Source organism: Atheta coriaria, unplaced genomic scaffold (assembly GCF_025399875.1).
Source record: "Atheta coriaria isolate IRGN ID8LTWV9N9 unplaced genomic scaffold, Caltech_Dcor_3.1 hic_scaffold_7_pilon, whole genome shotgun sequence".
Classification (NCBI taxonomy): Eukaryota; Metazoa; Arthropoda; class Insecta; order Coleoptera; family Staphylinidae; genus Dalotia; species Dalotia coriaria.
The window spans coordinates 6813297-6824779 of record NW_027045449.1 but is presented as its reverse complement, the minus strand read 5'-3'; the positions used below and the strand labels follow the sequence as shown (position 1 = coordinate 6824779).

General features: G+C 35.3%; 3 protein-coding genes across 7 annotated transcripts in view; 2 read left to right on the top strand and 1 right to left on the bottom strand.

Moving 5' to 3' along the window:
• Positions 1 to 741: 741 nt before the first annotated feature.
• Positions 742 to 2649, bottom strand: Prim2 (DNA primase subunit 2). 2 transcript variants are annotated; one of them, XM_065308525.1, is made up of 3 exons: positions 2499 to 2649; positions 1718 to 2436; positions 742 to 1579 (listed from the first exon to the last, which is right to left on the bottom strand). In XM_065308525.1, exons 2-3 carry the CDS (start codon positions 2429 to 2431, stop codon positions 830 to 832), a joined length of 1464 nt encoding a protein of 487 aa, XP_065164597.1. In that variant the 5' UTR covers positions 2432 to 2436; positions 2499 to 2649; the 3' UTR covers positions 742 to 829. The 2 variants fall into 2 exon arrangements, with proteins under 2 accessions (XP_065164597.1, XP_065164595.1); XM_065308523.1 differs by having other exon boundaries at positions 1718 to 2570.
• A 137-nt stretch (positions 2650 to 2786) lies between these two features.
• On the top strand, positions 2787 to 3724 carry LOC135795379 (uncharacterized protein C1orf198 homolog). The gene has a single exon (XM_065307057.1). It carries the CDS (start codon positions 2968 to 2970, stop codon positions 3535 to 3537), a length of 570 nt encoding a protein of 189 aa, XP_065163129.1. The 5' UTR covers positions 2787 to 2967; the 3' UTR covers positions 3538 to 3724.
• A 1261-nt stretch (positions 3725 to 4985) lies between these two features.
• Positions 4986 to 11483, top strand: part of LOC135795127 (growth factor receptor-bound protein 14-like) — a 77718-nt gene continuing 71220 nt past the window's right edge. For all 4 annotated transcript variants that reach the window (XM_065306678.1, XM_065306677.1, XM_065306675.1 and 1 more), the window contains exon 1: positions 4986 to 5611. In XM_065306678.1, coding sequence (XP_065162750.1) covers positions 5572 to 5611 — 40 coding nt within the window. In that variant the 5' untranslated portion in view covers positions 4986 to 5571. The remainder of the gene's footprint in view (positions 5612 to 11483) is intronic.

Here is an 11483-nt window from a genome sequence, read left to right as displayed (position 1 = left end):
AGTAATGTACCGCGCACAACTTGAATGAATTTCTTGCTCGTGTCAGTCACGTCGGGTTGGTGGGCGTTCGCATTCAATTTGCTAATTCAACAGCTTGCTAAGCAACAACAATAATCTAATTAAAGGAAATCGACTTGCCATTCTTACCACTTCAGTTTGTACTTGTGGATTACGTTTCGGAAGACGTGACGTGTGTTATTACACTTTTGGAATTGTTATTACTGCATTGTACTGGCTCAAATTTCTAAACATTACATCAAATGTCGCAATAGTCAAAACTAAAATTTTATTATATAGTCACATTTATAAAATTAAAAAATAAGAAATATTAATAATACTAAATTAAATATGAAAAAAAAAATTGATTAAACAGTTTGCGTGTTTTTCATGAAGATTTCCTTATTTCCTACCACAATCGCGCAAAACACGCACACGTAACATGAACAAATTTCAGTTGATGCTTCAGTAATCGACTTGAATGAAGAAGAATGGTAGAATCAGTTGTGCAATACGCACCACAATCATCAATTTCTATCTACAACAATCGCGTATTGTTTTATAATTTAAACCAACGCAATGTTGCAATGCAATTCGATATTTACAGCTTATTGTTGTTCTTGTTTGGAAAAAGCAAAAATCAGGGAAACATCTATAATTAACTAAATTTGGTAAGAGTTAATTACATACACAAAAAGAACGCTTTGAAACTTTCAAAAATGCATTAAATAATAACAGTACTCATCGATGAAACTATTCACTTTAATACAAAATAAGTTAACCTGCATAAATGAAGGATTAAAATTATTTTAAAATTATAAAATTAAAAACATCAGATTTGTGAATATTGAGTACTTTGAGTCATTGTGACATCCATCTTAGACTCATTCATTTTATCTATAGTAGCACCCTTGTACTTTAGTTCATAGCTGTCTTCAAAATATTGATTAGGATGGTTGACTGGATTCAGACTGTCTTGCCCATGAAAATGCTGATAAAACTTCCCGCATGCAATTTGGTAATGCCCGCCTTGTTTAGCTTCCAAAATCTCATTAATACCAGTTCCACTTATGCCCAATTCTTCCAATTTGGTTTTCAAAGAAGTTACGTCCCAGTGTTTATATGGACAACCGTGTGTTTCCCCCGGACCGACATTGCCACTAATAATTTTAGCGCAACTGTATGCCGAATAACTTTGCATCTTACCAACTTTTCCAAAGGCGTGTTTAATTGAATATGCGTATTGTTTCTCAAATTTGTCTTGATCTATCTTTTTGGTGAACTCCTCGCGCCACAATTCCATAACATCATCGTAGATCATACCTAAACCTTTTATAAATAACATATACTGCAGCCTGCTGTGGAACTTCAAATGATGTAGAGTTCTAAATGCGTCGTGAATGTTTCGCATGCAAAGTGGGAAATGATCGCGTGCGCATTGATTGATATTTGCCAAGTTGACTTTGCCTTGATTCTTGGAGTTGCTCTGATCGTACATCTTTCCTGTGTATGCCTGATGAATATTCTGCAGGAAATATGTGATCCTTGCATCATTCAAGTTAGAAATGCGTTTTGATGCAGTCTGTAACAGTAATTATATGCGTTTAGTTTTTAGAATGATGGTTCAATTTTCAGATTTGGCTTAACAGAAGTAAATCTAAAACTATATTTAAAAAATGTGTTTTATTGCTTTCAAATGCATAATGGAATATATACTTACAGCTAATGATTCATTTAAAGAACTTCTATAAGTAGAAATAATGCATGTGCTGATCTCATAGTTAGGAACAAATGCAAATCCATTTCTGATAAAAACTTTATACTGCTGTAATAAAGGCAACACTTGTAAGAAATGTACTTTATAAAAAGTTGTTGCATCCAAAACAAAATGCCCACTAGTTGAACAACTGATTTCATCCCTGAAGTTTTGTTTTTCTTCTTCAGTGACTGGTGTGTACTCCAAGTTATAAATTTTCATAAATTCATTGATGCTCTCATCACTAGTGTTCATTAATTTCAATTTAAAGAGCTCAAGTTCCTTATTTAAAAACCACCTTCTAAGTTCTTCAGTTCTACAGTATGCTAATCTGAGAATGTGATGAGAAATGTGATCTTCACGACGAATTTGAATATCTCCTGGTTTCACATGTGAATCACATTTAAGCATTCGCACATACTTATTTAGGTTCTGTTTCTTTAGTTCTTGCATTATGCAATTTTTCCATTCAGGTGAGAATACTTTGTTACCAATTATAGAAGCGTACTCTATGATACGCAAAAGTCGTAAACGATCAATCGCCATATCTTCAAACTCTGATAATTGAATTGTTTGTGAAGGTGGTGTTGTGTACATGGAAAGATTGTGCGGATAAACGACCGTATCACTTTCATATTCGGGTTTAACTTGCTTTCTTCTGTATCGGCTAGTGTCCATTGTAGCTATGGACGAATTATTATAACTATCAAGGTTTAATTGAAAATATTAATGATATTCTACGTACTGCAGTAACTTAATCTCTTGAACAAACTATTTCGCGCCAAAAGCAAATCGCGTGAGGTTATTACTTTTTTGAAAACGTTTCTGCTTCTGAACTTTAGGTAGCGCTAGTTAAAATTTCAAATGTTTACAGGTAATATGAATTATCATTAAATAATATTTAATCAAAGAATACTATTTTATATTTAATGATAAATACAGTATACCAAATGTATGACATGCAAGACACTTTATAAAAATTTTAATGTTTTATATTGGTTGATCTTTATAATCACAGATGTCGTTTACAACCGATCTCTTTCGTCTCTTTTGTTTCCTACTATTCTCTGCTGTTTCTTGCCATGGGCGAGGTCATTCACACAGTGTTTACATTTCTAATCGCCTAGATTTATCAATCAAAGATTTCAAGCTAAATGTCGCGACTTTCATAGTACCTCGCTAGTAAAAGAACTGGAATCGAAAATAACAACAAAATGGCCCTCCCAGAGAAAGCCTTCCAGTATTTCTCGTCAATCAATACGATGGCGAATCGACTCTGCATCGACCTAAACGAAGCAACAAAACTAAACAAGAATATCCTCGAAAATCTCCCTCTGGATGAACAGCAACAGCTACTCCACGATGCGATCGTTACGCCTCAAGTGTTAATGAAGTATCCTCAGCAGCAAGATGCAAATGAGAGCCCTACAAAGTATGCTGTCAAGATGATTGTTGATGATCACTACAGCTATCGTGATGAACACTCTGGACCCTTCTCATTTCACACAGCCAGTCAAAGAGAGTTAAGCTGTGTGACAAGAAAAAAACATGCTAAAAAGCCTGCACCCAAGTACAAGGCTCCAGCACCACCTGTGCCACCTGTAAAAGCTCTAAAAACTGTGATTACTGCTGAAGTTGATGAGAATAATGAAGAGGTTTTGAGAGCTGAGCAAATTGAGGTGAGGGTGGACTTTGATAGACAGCTGGTTGAGGATATTGATGACATTGATGGTTTATCCAGTTTGATTCCAAAGACTGGACTAGATTTACTTGATAATTGGTAAATTATTGGTGATTCTGCTTTTGCATTCATGCAGCAATCAGTTTTATAGTGGTATGATTTATTTATTGTTTTTATTTGATGTTTACTGAATTTATATGTCCAAAGATGTTTATACTATAAATGAAGCACATTTGTATTAGTATAGGGTTTGTAGTAACATAATATATTTATAAAATATGTAAAGAAAATGGAATTTATCATAATACCTATCAATAATTTTCTATAATTCATTGTCACTTGCAGATTGGTTTAGTTCTTGATTCTCAGTGTATAGTGGGTTGCCTACAACGAAACATAAATTTAAGTTTTGCATTTCCGAATTTAAATTTATACTACGAAAAATATTAAAGAAAACATTGTATTCCAACTTGTATATACAGATCAGTAATCCCAACAAGCAAAAACTAATTAATCAGCAAATTAAAACAAGTACATATGTTAATACACAATAATTCACGATTACTTTATGAATATGTTAGTTTCGCTTCTTTATGACAGCTCACCACTTATTTCAAAATAATACAAATCGCTACAGAAGTGTCTTGTACAACGAAATATAACAGCGATTTAAAGCATTTATGTTATTAATTATGAGTGGCGTTTTCCAAACTTTTCAATTCTCGGTACTTTGTGTATTTATATATGTTATTTAATATTTAAACATTTTAGTTCTGGAAAATTATTGACCTATCGTAACTATTGTTACTGCGGTCGTAAAATCTGTGGGCAGAATAAACGCTTTGAACCTGACATTGGTCACGTAGCACAATGTTTTCCGAAGTTGTTTTCTTCGAGTTTTAATTTAAATTTCGAAATAGGCATTCAGTGCATTAGAAACTGCATCTGGCACGATAAAATTCTAAAATTAGCCAATAATGATATTGCATCATATTTTCTTATGTTCTTTTCACATGATATCAAAAGATTTCTGAGTCACATAGCGGCCAAAATTTCGTAAACACATTTTTCTTTCTTGTGCACGTTTTAATCAGACTTTTGCATCCGATTTATGTCTGACTTTAATACTACCTACCTGCAGAAGCTGCGAAACGAATTATTCATTCAATATTCACGATACAAGTCCACGCATACGGACAGATACATGACAGTTAATAATAAACAAACAATTTGTTGCCGGCAGACTGAAAACGCGTTTCGTGCGATTCTTTTCTTGTTGCTCTTACATTATCATGCGGTGTCGCTGCGTTAGCCGGTACAAGCGCGCGTTTTGTCGAGACGTGCGCGAAACGTGTCAGCGAACGCACACAATACGCACACCAACGCTGTATGATTCACACGAACACAGCACGATGCCCCCACACAAGCAACGCGCACGCGTTGTCGTGTTCTCGTTTTAACTCTCTACTACTGTATTGTTTTCACTCACTCTACGTGCGCGTCGCGTACAACTCCTGCTACGTTACGGCAGACGACTACGCGCTCCCGCTCACGCTCAGTTCTTTGCGATCGCTTGAGGCGTGTGCAACTTGCGCTGTTCGGACGCGGCGTGAGCGAAATTTCGTGTTCGAAACGTTTCCCGCCATTTGCTTCACACAGTGCAATCGTATCTACATCACAAGTGCGTTAATAATATTGTGCAGTTAAATCTAATTTATAAATAAATTAGTCTTTCACGCGAAGTCAAATTGTGTTATCAATATGTTGTCGAAAGACATTAACATTTTGTTATATTTCGAAAATATTTTTTACTTTTACGATTCACCGTTTGTTTGTTAGTTTCGCGAAACAAAAATCGCAACTGTTTTCATTTCTTGTTTGGTATAAAGCTTTTATTATTTACGTAGTTTTGGTCAAGTGTTGTTAGCGGGAGAATACGACGTGAAGTGCTAACTCAATGAACGAATTTGTTATCGCAAATTTGGTTTTCATTGTGGTGTGCGTCAATCGGCAACGCGTTTCTATCAGTTAATTAATTCTCGTTTCGTCACCTATATTTTTGCGGCGCATTTTATCACAGCGTTGGCAAATAGTTCGTGTTTGTGTTTGTGGGGTGCTATCAGCTCAAGTCAACAAGATGGATTTCGGTGCGTTGAGCAGGCACGACAGAAACAATCGTAAGATAATTCAAATTATTTATTGAGTAATATTTTACTTTGATATGCGCTTTATGGTGATTTATGTGTAGAAGATGAAAGACGCGCGTGCGCAGTATGCAATTTTTAAGTCATGCTTAATTAATTTAGTTCTAATAAGATTTCTCTGTGCATGATTCACACTTCTCTTAAATTAACCTCGAATTGTTTTGGATGTAATATCTATTGCATAATATTTGCTTGAAATATTAAAATGTATTTTTAATTATTTAATGGCGATGGTAGAATATAGAAAACACCGCATGCTAAACAGTAATAGATAAATATTAATGTGTGATTTTTGCGCAATATTGTGCGTAGTGATGTGTCAACAATGAGAACAAACAACAGTTTGGTCAAAACATGATGAAATAAATATTTATGACGAGCTCTTCTTTGAAAATAAAGTCACCCATAAACATCGACAACAATATTATTAATGTACGACCAAAACAATACTTACAGTAATTATTAAACTAAATTACTATTTAAATACTAGGTATTCGATTTCATGGAAATGGTGTATGTTCAATTTTATTTCTGTTTTCGTCTAGTAGATACACAAATTACAGCGGGTACATTTAATGAAAGTGTTGATTGTTTAGTCTAGCAATTAAAGCGTCCACACGCTCTAAATTGAATCAGTCTTGTGCCAAATTAGCATCTATGTGTTTAGTAGTCGATTTATGTTTTTTTTTTCAATATAGATTTTTGAATCATGTTAGAAATTATAATAAAAATATAAATGTTTATATTTTTTTTGGAGAAGATGAAAATAATAACTTCAGTTATCAATTGATTTGTATCATTAATCTTTTACTTATGCATCAATAATTGCTTGTTTAGTTGTATAGCTACGTTCATTAATTGCATAATTATGTCTCCATGAATTATATAATGATAAATGAGTGACTTTTAATTGACTTACTGAATAATTAGAATAAATAACTGTAACATCATAATTTATAGCAGTGTTTATCCATGATTACAAATATTTGGCTCATGAGACAAGAATGTTGCAGTTCTAATTTTATACAATTTGTAACACATTTCTGATTCATTATATTGTCACTCTGTTGCAATTCGCACATACATACATTTCACGCCCCAGTCATAATTCTGGACTGTTGTTTATAGTACCTAACTGAAATAAATTAATTTTCCTTGAATTTTCAGCGCGATAATGTCATAGTAAATTATTTGTTTTTGTTTATGTTATAACACCAATAACAAACCGAGTGAGTTGCAGATGGAAATAGAAATTGCTGACGTGACGCGACAGTGTTATTGCCTGTAGATCGAAATGTGAGTTCAAGTGAGTGTTAATTAATTCTCGTGCAAATGAAATCCCACAAAATGCAAAGTCGGTTCATTTTCGACGTCAATGTGTTGACAACAATTTTTTGCCGTTGACGCAAATCCAGACGGAAGACAAATGTTTGTTTTTGATATACTTACTGGAATCACATCGCATAATTGAGGGAATTAATCGTCATTATACTGTCATATTAGTCCGTTTAGAAATAATTGCATATTATTATTTGTAGCATAAATAAGTACTTTGAGGTTGAACAAAAGCGCATAGGTGTCATGAACCAAATAAAAGTTGTTGATATTTCATATTTGAAATATTATAAATAGAACTAGCTTTTGCCCGTGACTTCGTCCCGGTAGTGTTTAATAAAAATGTAATTCGTTTTTACTCTCTTGTTCTAGACATAGTATGTGTCAATTGCATCAATTAGATTCGCAATTTTATTTTAAAGAAATTAATTATATAAAGAATTGCTAATAATGCACTTCAGCGCGACATCTTAGATTCAACTATTTATCCTATAGAAAAGGGCTGTCTTTAGGGTTTTCCCGGCAATCACTCGAATTTTTCTCGCCGTAAAAACCATTCTTGGACTTTAACGAACATTCTAAAAAAGAATGGGCCAAATTGGTATAGGCGTTGTTGAGTTATGCGCTTACCAACAGATTTTGCTATTCATTTTATATTACAGATTAGCTAATTGGCTTTTCCATTGACTTTTCCATTTCAAAATTAGTATTAGGTGGTTTTACGGATTATTATTACTAAATGTTAAGGTCGGAAACATGTGCCTGAATATTGTATTATGATATTCGATAATTTTTACCCGTCTTCCCCCGACAATAAAAATGTCACATTATTCATCATTCCCGAGTAATTGGTGATCATTCGATACATTTCCAATTTGAATTCATTTTAATGTCTCCTCTGGGCTTTTACTTAATGTGGTAACATGGAATCGTAACATGTTGCATTTGTTTACGTTCTCGAGAATTTACGCACATCCGTTTACGATGCGCTTTTATTCCGCGGTTGCACATTGCACTTGATAACGTTTAATGTGCTCACGCACAGGCGATTCCGATGCACCTTACAAGGCACCATCATCCAATCGATTACATCACATACTCGTATAAACTCGGTGTGTATTTTCACACGCATCTCTGCACAACTGCACATTGCACATATCACATATTTCGCTGTTTATGCAAATTCAAATCGCACATTAAACTTGTACTTTACCGAGGTATACGAATACGTAGGTAGGTTGTGTTTGTGGTAAACAACACTGTATAGTAAATTTGCAGGTTTTCTTCACTTGTTTACCTGTTCAGGAAATAAAATAAAAAGTAAAAAAATTTAAAACTGCGGAAATATACTTACGTATGTAATTTTCGGGTGACTTATTGGAAATTCGGTTTTGTATTCAATGTGGGTTTTCCACTTGAATTTAAATGGCTTCATCATTTCGCACATCTAAGGTTAAACATAAAATATTCGCGGTTTGATGTACGAGTATCCTATTGCGCTTTAATTTTTCTGGGGGTCAACGCTTGGCGCATTGCCCTCGATGGGCCATCGCCGTGCGCAAACAGCGTTTGTTTATCTTCTCGCCGCTTCTGCGTCTCTCTTCCGATACACAACACACCGGCGCACCGTCTTCGGTCAACGAAATCGCAAACAACCAGTTAATTTCGCTCGTAAGTACATTAACTCCACTAATTTAACTCAACTTCACCGCCTGCGTCTTAGTCTAATATCGGCGTCAGCATGTAGATTGGCTCGTCATGGGGGCACCTTGAAACAATCACCGGGGCCATTGGGGGCCCGCTCAAGTTCAATCCTTTCAATTGATCTTAGTAGTTAACGGGTATTACGCTTCTTGCGTGCGTTACATGTGCGCGACAGCAAGGTGCCGACAAATCAATCAAATCATTATATATTATTGACTTAAGTCATGCATAGTCAATTAATATATGTTTATATACTGATTAAAAGAATTAAACTACGCATTTCGAACTTATACCGCTACTCAATATAGGTACATGTATCGTATTTCTTATTATCAGTGTTTTATTCGCATGACGATAAAATAATAAAAAGTGTCGCCAATTTTATTAAACATACAATTTCAACATTGTGTCTGTTCATTGTTTGCATTTTTTACGACCGTCACTGACGTTATCGGAAAAAGTATACAAACTTCAACACATTCATGTGTGTGTGTGTATTTATATATTTATTTTGCACTCGTATGCACATTCCCCATGCAGCATGCACTTTTTATTGGTGTTGGCGTCTAAAGCTTCTCGGAAATTCATTCATAAAGGAAATTTATAATCGGCATGTCGTGCGCGCTGTGTGCCATTAAAAGGGTATCGTAATTTAATTATTTTTAATTAACAAATTGACGCAAATGTGCTGACCCGGCGCGACTCCCGCCATGCTTCAAAGCAATATAATCACAGTTTTTAAGTCATTTTATTTTATTTTATAATTCACAGGATTAGTTTATTTTGTTGTGCGAGAATAATTTTGTGATTTTATGTTCTGCAATGTTTGTTGTGTTCGTATTGCAACATCGCGTCGTTAAAAATGTAACATTTTTAATTTTGCGCAATTCCAACGTAAATATTTACGGGATTTATTACTGTGCACACATTTTTTTCTATATAAAATGAATTATTTATTTAAAATACGTCCCATTATTTCTCATATTAATCCGAGTTATTAATAATTCTCAAAAATGGATTTATACATGTCGATAACCGCGATAAATACAACTATATACACTGATTAAACGTCCTTGAAGTTGAATTTATTCGCAGGCTACGTTTTTATTCCCAGCTCTATGTCAATGTCAATGCGACACATGCGTCGAACGTAGGAGAGAGTAAATCACGGTCGAGGTCTCTTATCACCAACACGTTACCACACCTGATAAGCTCAGATTAAATATTTCAAGATTTGAATTAACTTGTTCCACTTACGCTTCAGCGTAGTTAGGTTGAATTAATTAGGTGTAATGTAATTAGACCAGAATACAATACAAGAAAGCTATTTGAGTGCTTGCCGTGCACGACAGATTCATTGCAATTAGTGGAGCGCGTGGTTCATTCTTTCTTCTATTCCGAATGGCGGTGTACCGTAACGCAATCGCGCGAATGTAGCTATAAAACTCATCGATTGCAGATATATTACCTGTTTGCAGTCGCGCATACCCAGCGCCATCTTGAAACACAGCGTCGTAAAATGACTGCAGGATCTAACCGCGAACATACGAGAACATAGTTTGTGGCATATATAGTAAGTCTGGTTGTCAACATGCACATCAAGAAGAGGGTTTGTTCAACAAAGCGGTTTTACGCTGAAATGGTTCCCGAGGAGGCGAGCGTAGTTTTATGCGGTGTCGGCACGCAACTCTGTTGCATCCTCTGAATCAGAACCATGTGGCGGCGGGCTGAGGTAACCAGTCATCCCACATCCCACTGAGTTCTACTCACTGCGAGCTGACATAAAGCAGCTTCACGAAATGTGCAACTCACTGCACACTGTGTGGTTGTTGACGTAGAGTTACAAAGGATTGCAGGAGTCCAAGTAGTCCTACTTTGAATGTCAAACATTAGCTTTTTTTTATATTTTTCATGCAGAGTTGAAAAGAGAATTTTTTTGTTTTAAGAATTATAACTTGATGAGCCGAAGAATGTTGGTAATTTTCGTTCGCGATAATGATATAGGTGCAATTTGTTATTGAATTACTTGCAAAAAAATGCATTAACTCAGGTCAGTTTTCTATTCACGTGACATTATTTCTGATATGAAAAATCACAACGTAATAGAATTTAATTGAGCATCAGTAAAAGCTTAGACATTGATCGATGGCTTGTAAAAATTGCTTATTTAGTTAATTTAACCGGTCCCTCGTTGGTCACTTAGCGCATGGTATACCAGTTGATTCATCGCTGCCAACATAATCCAATCGCACACTAGTAAATTGTGTGCGCGCCCGTCTTATTTATCGCCGCATTGCAAGCGGGCGAAATAATTTCGGCTTTTCATTTGTTTGATGCGAAGATTCCTCCGTCTCTTCGGACAGAAATACATCGCGCAGATCGCAATAACCGCGTTGCGAACATTGCAAAGTTTTAAAGTGATCGTTATTCATCATACTTACGTTTATGCCGACATTTGCGACTTATCGGATGCATTGCTGCAATCCATGCGCGTGCACTGCCAGCAGGCCGCAGATAATGTTGTCCGGACGGATCATTTCTCATTTTCGGTGCGTCATTGCAGCGCGCAAACAACTGGAAACAGTAGTAAAACACGAAACAACTTTTGCAATTTTCAATTTTCATGTTCGGTTATTACACTGGAGTTTTCGGCGTGCAGTCAGGGGTGAATATCGCGAAAATGAAACATTGTAGCTTGTTTATGTGAATTATTTCACAGACAATTAAGTATCAAATCGGGAAATTTTTACATTTTATCGGATTTTTTTCTTGCACAGACATTGGAGTTAATAATGACCTATACCAA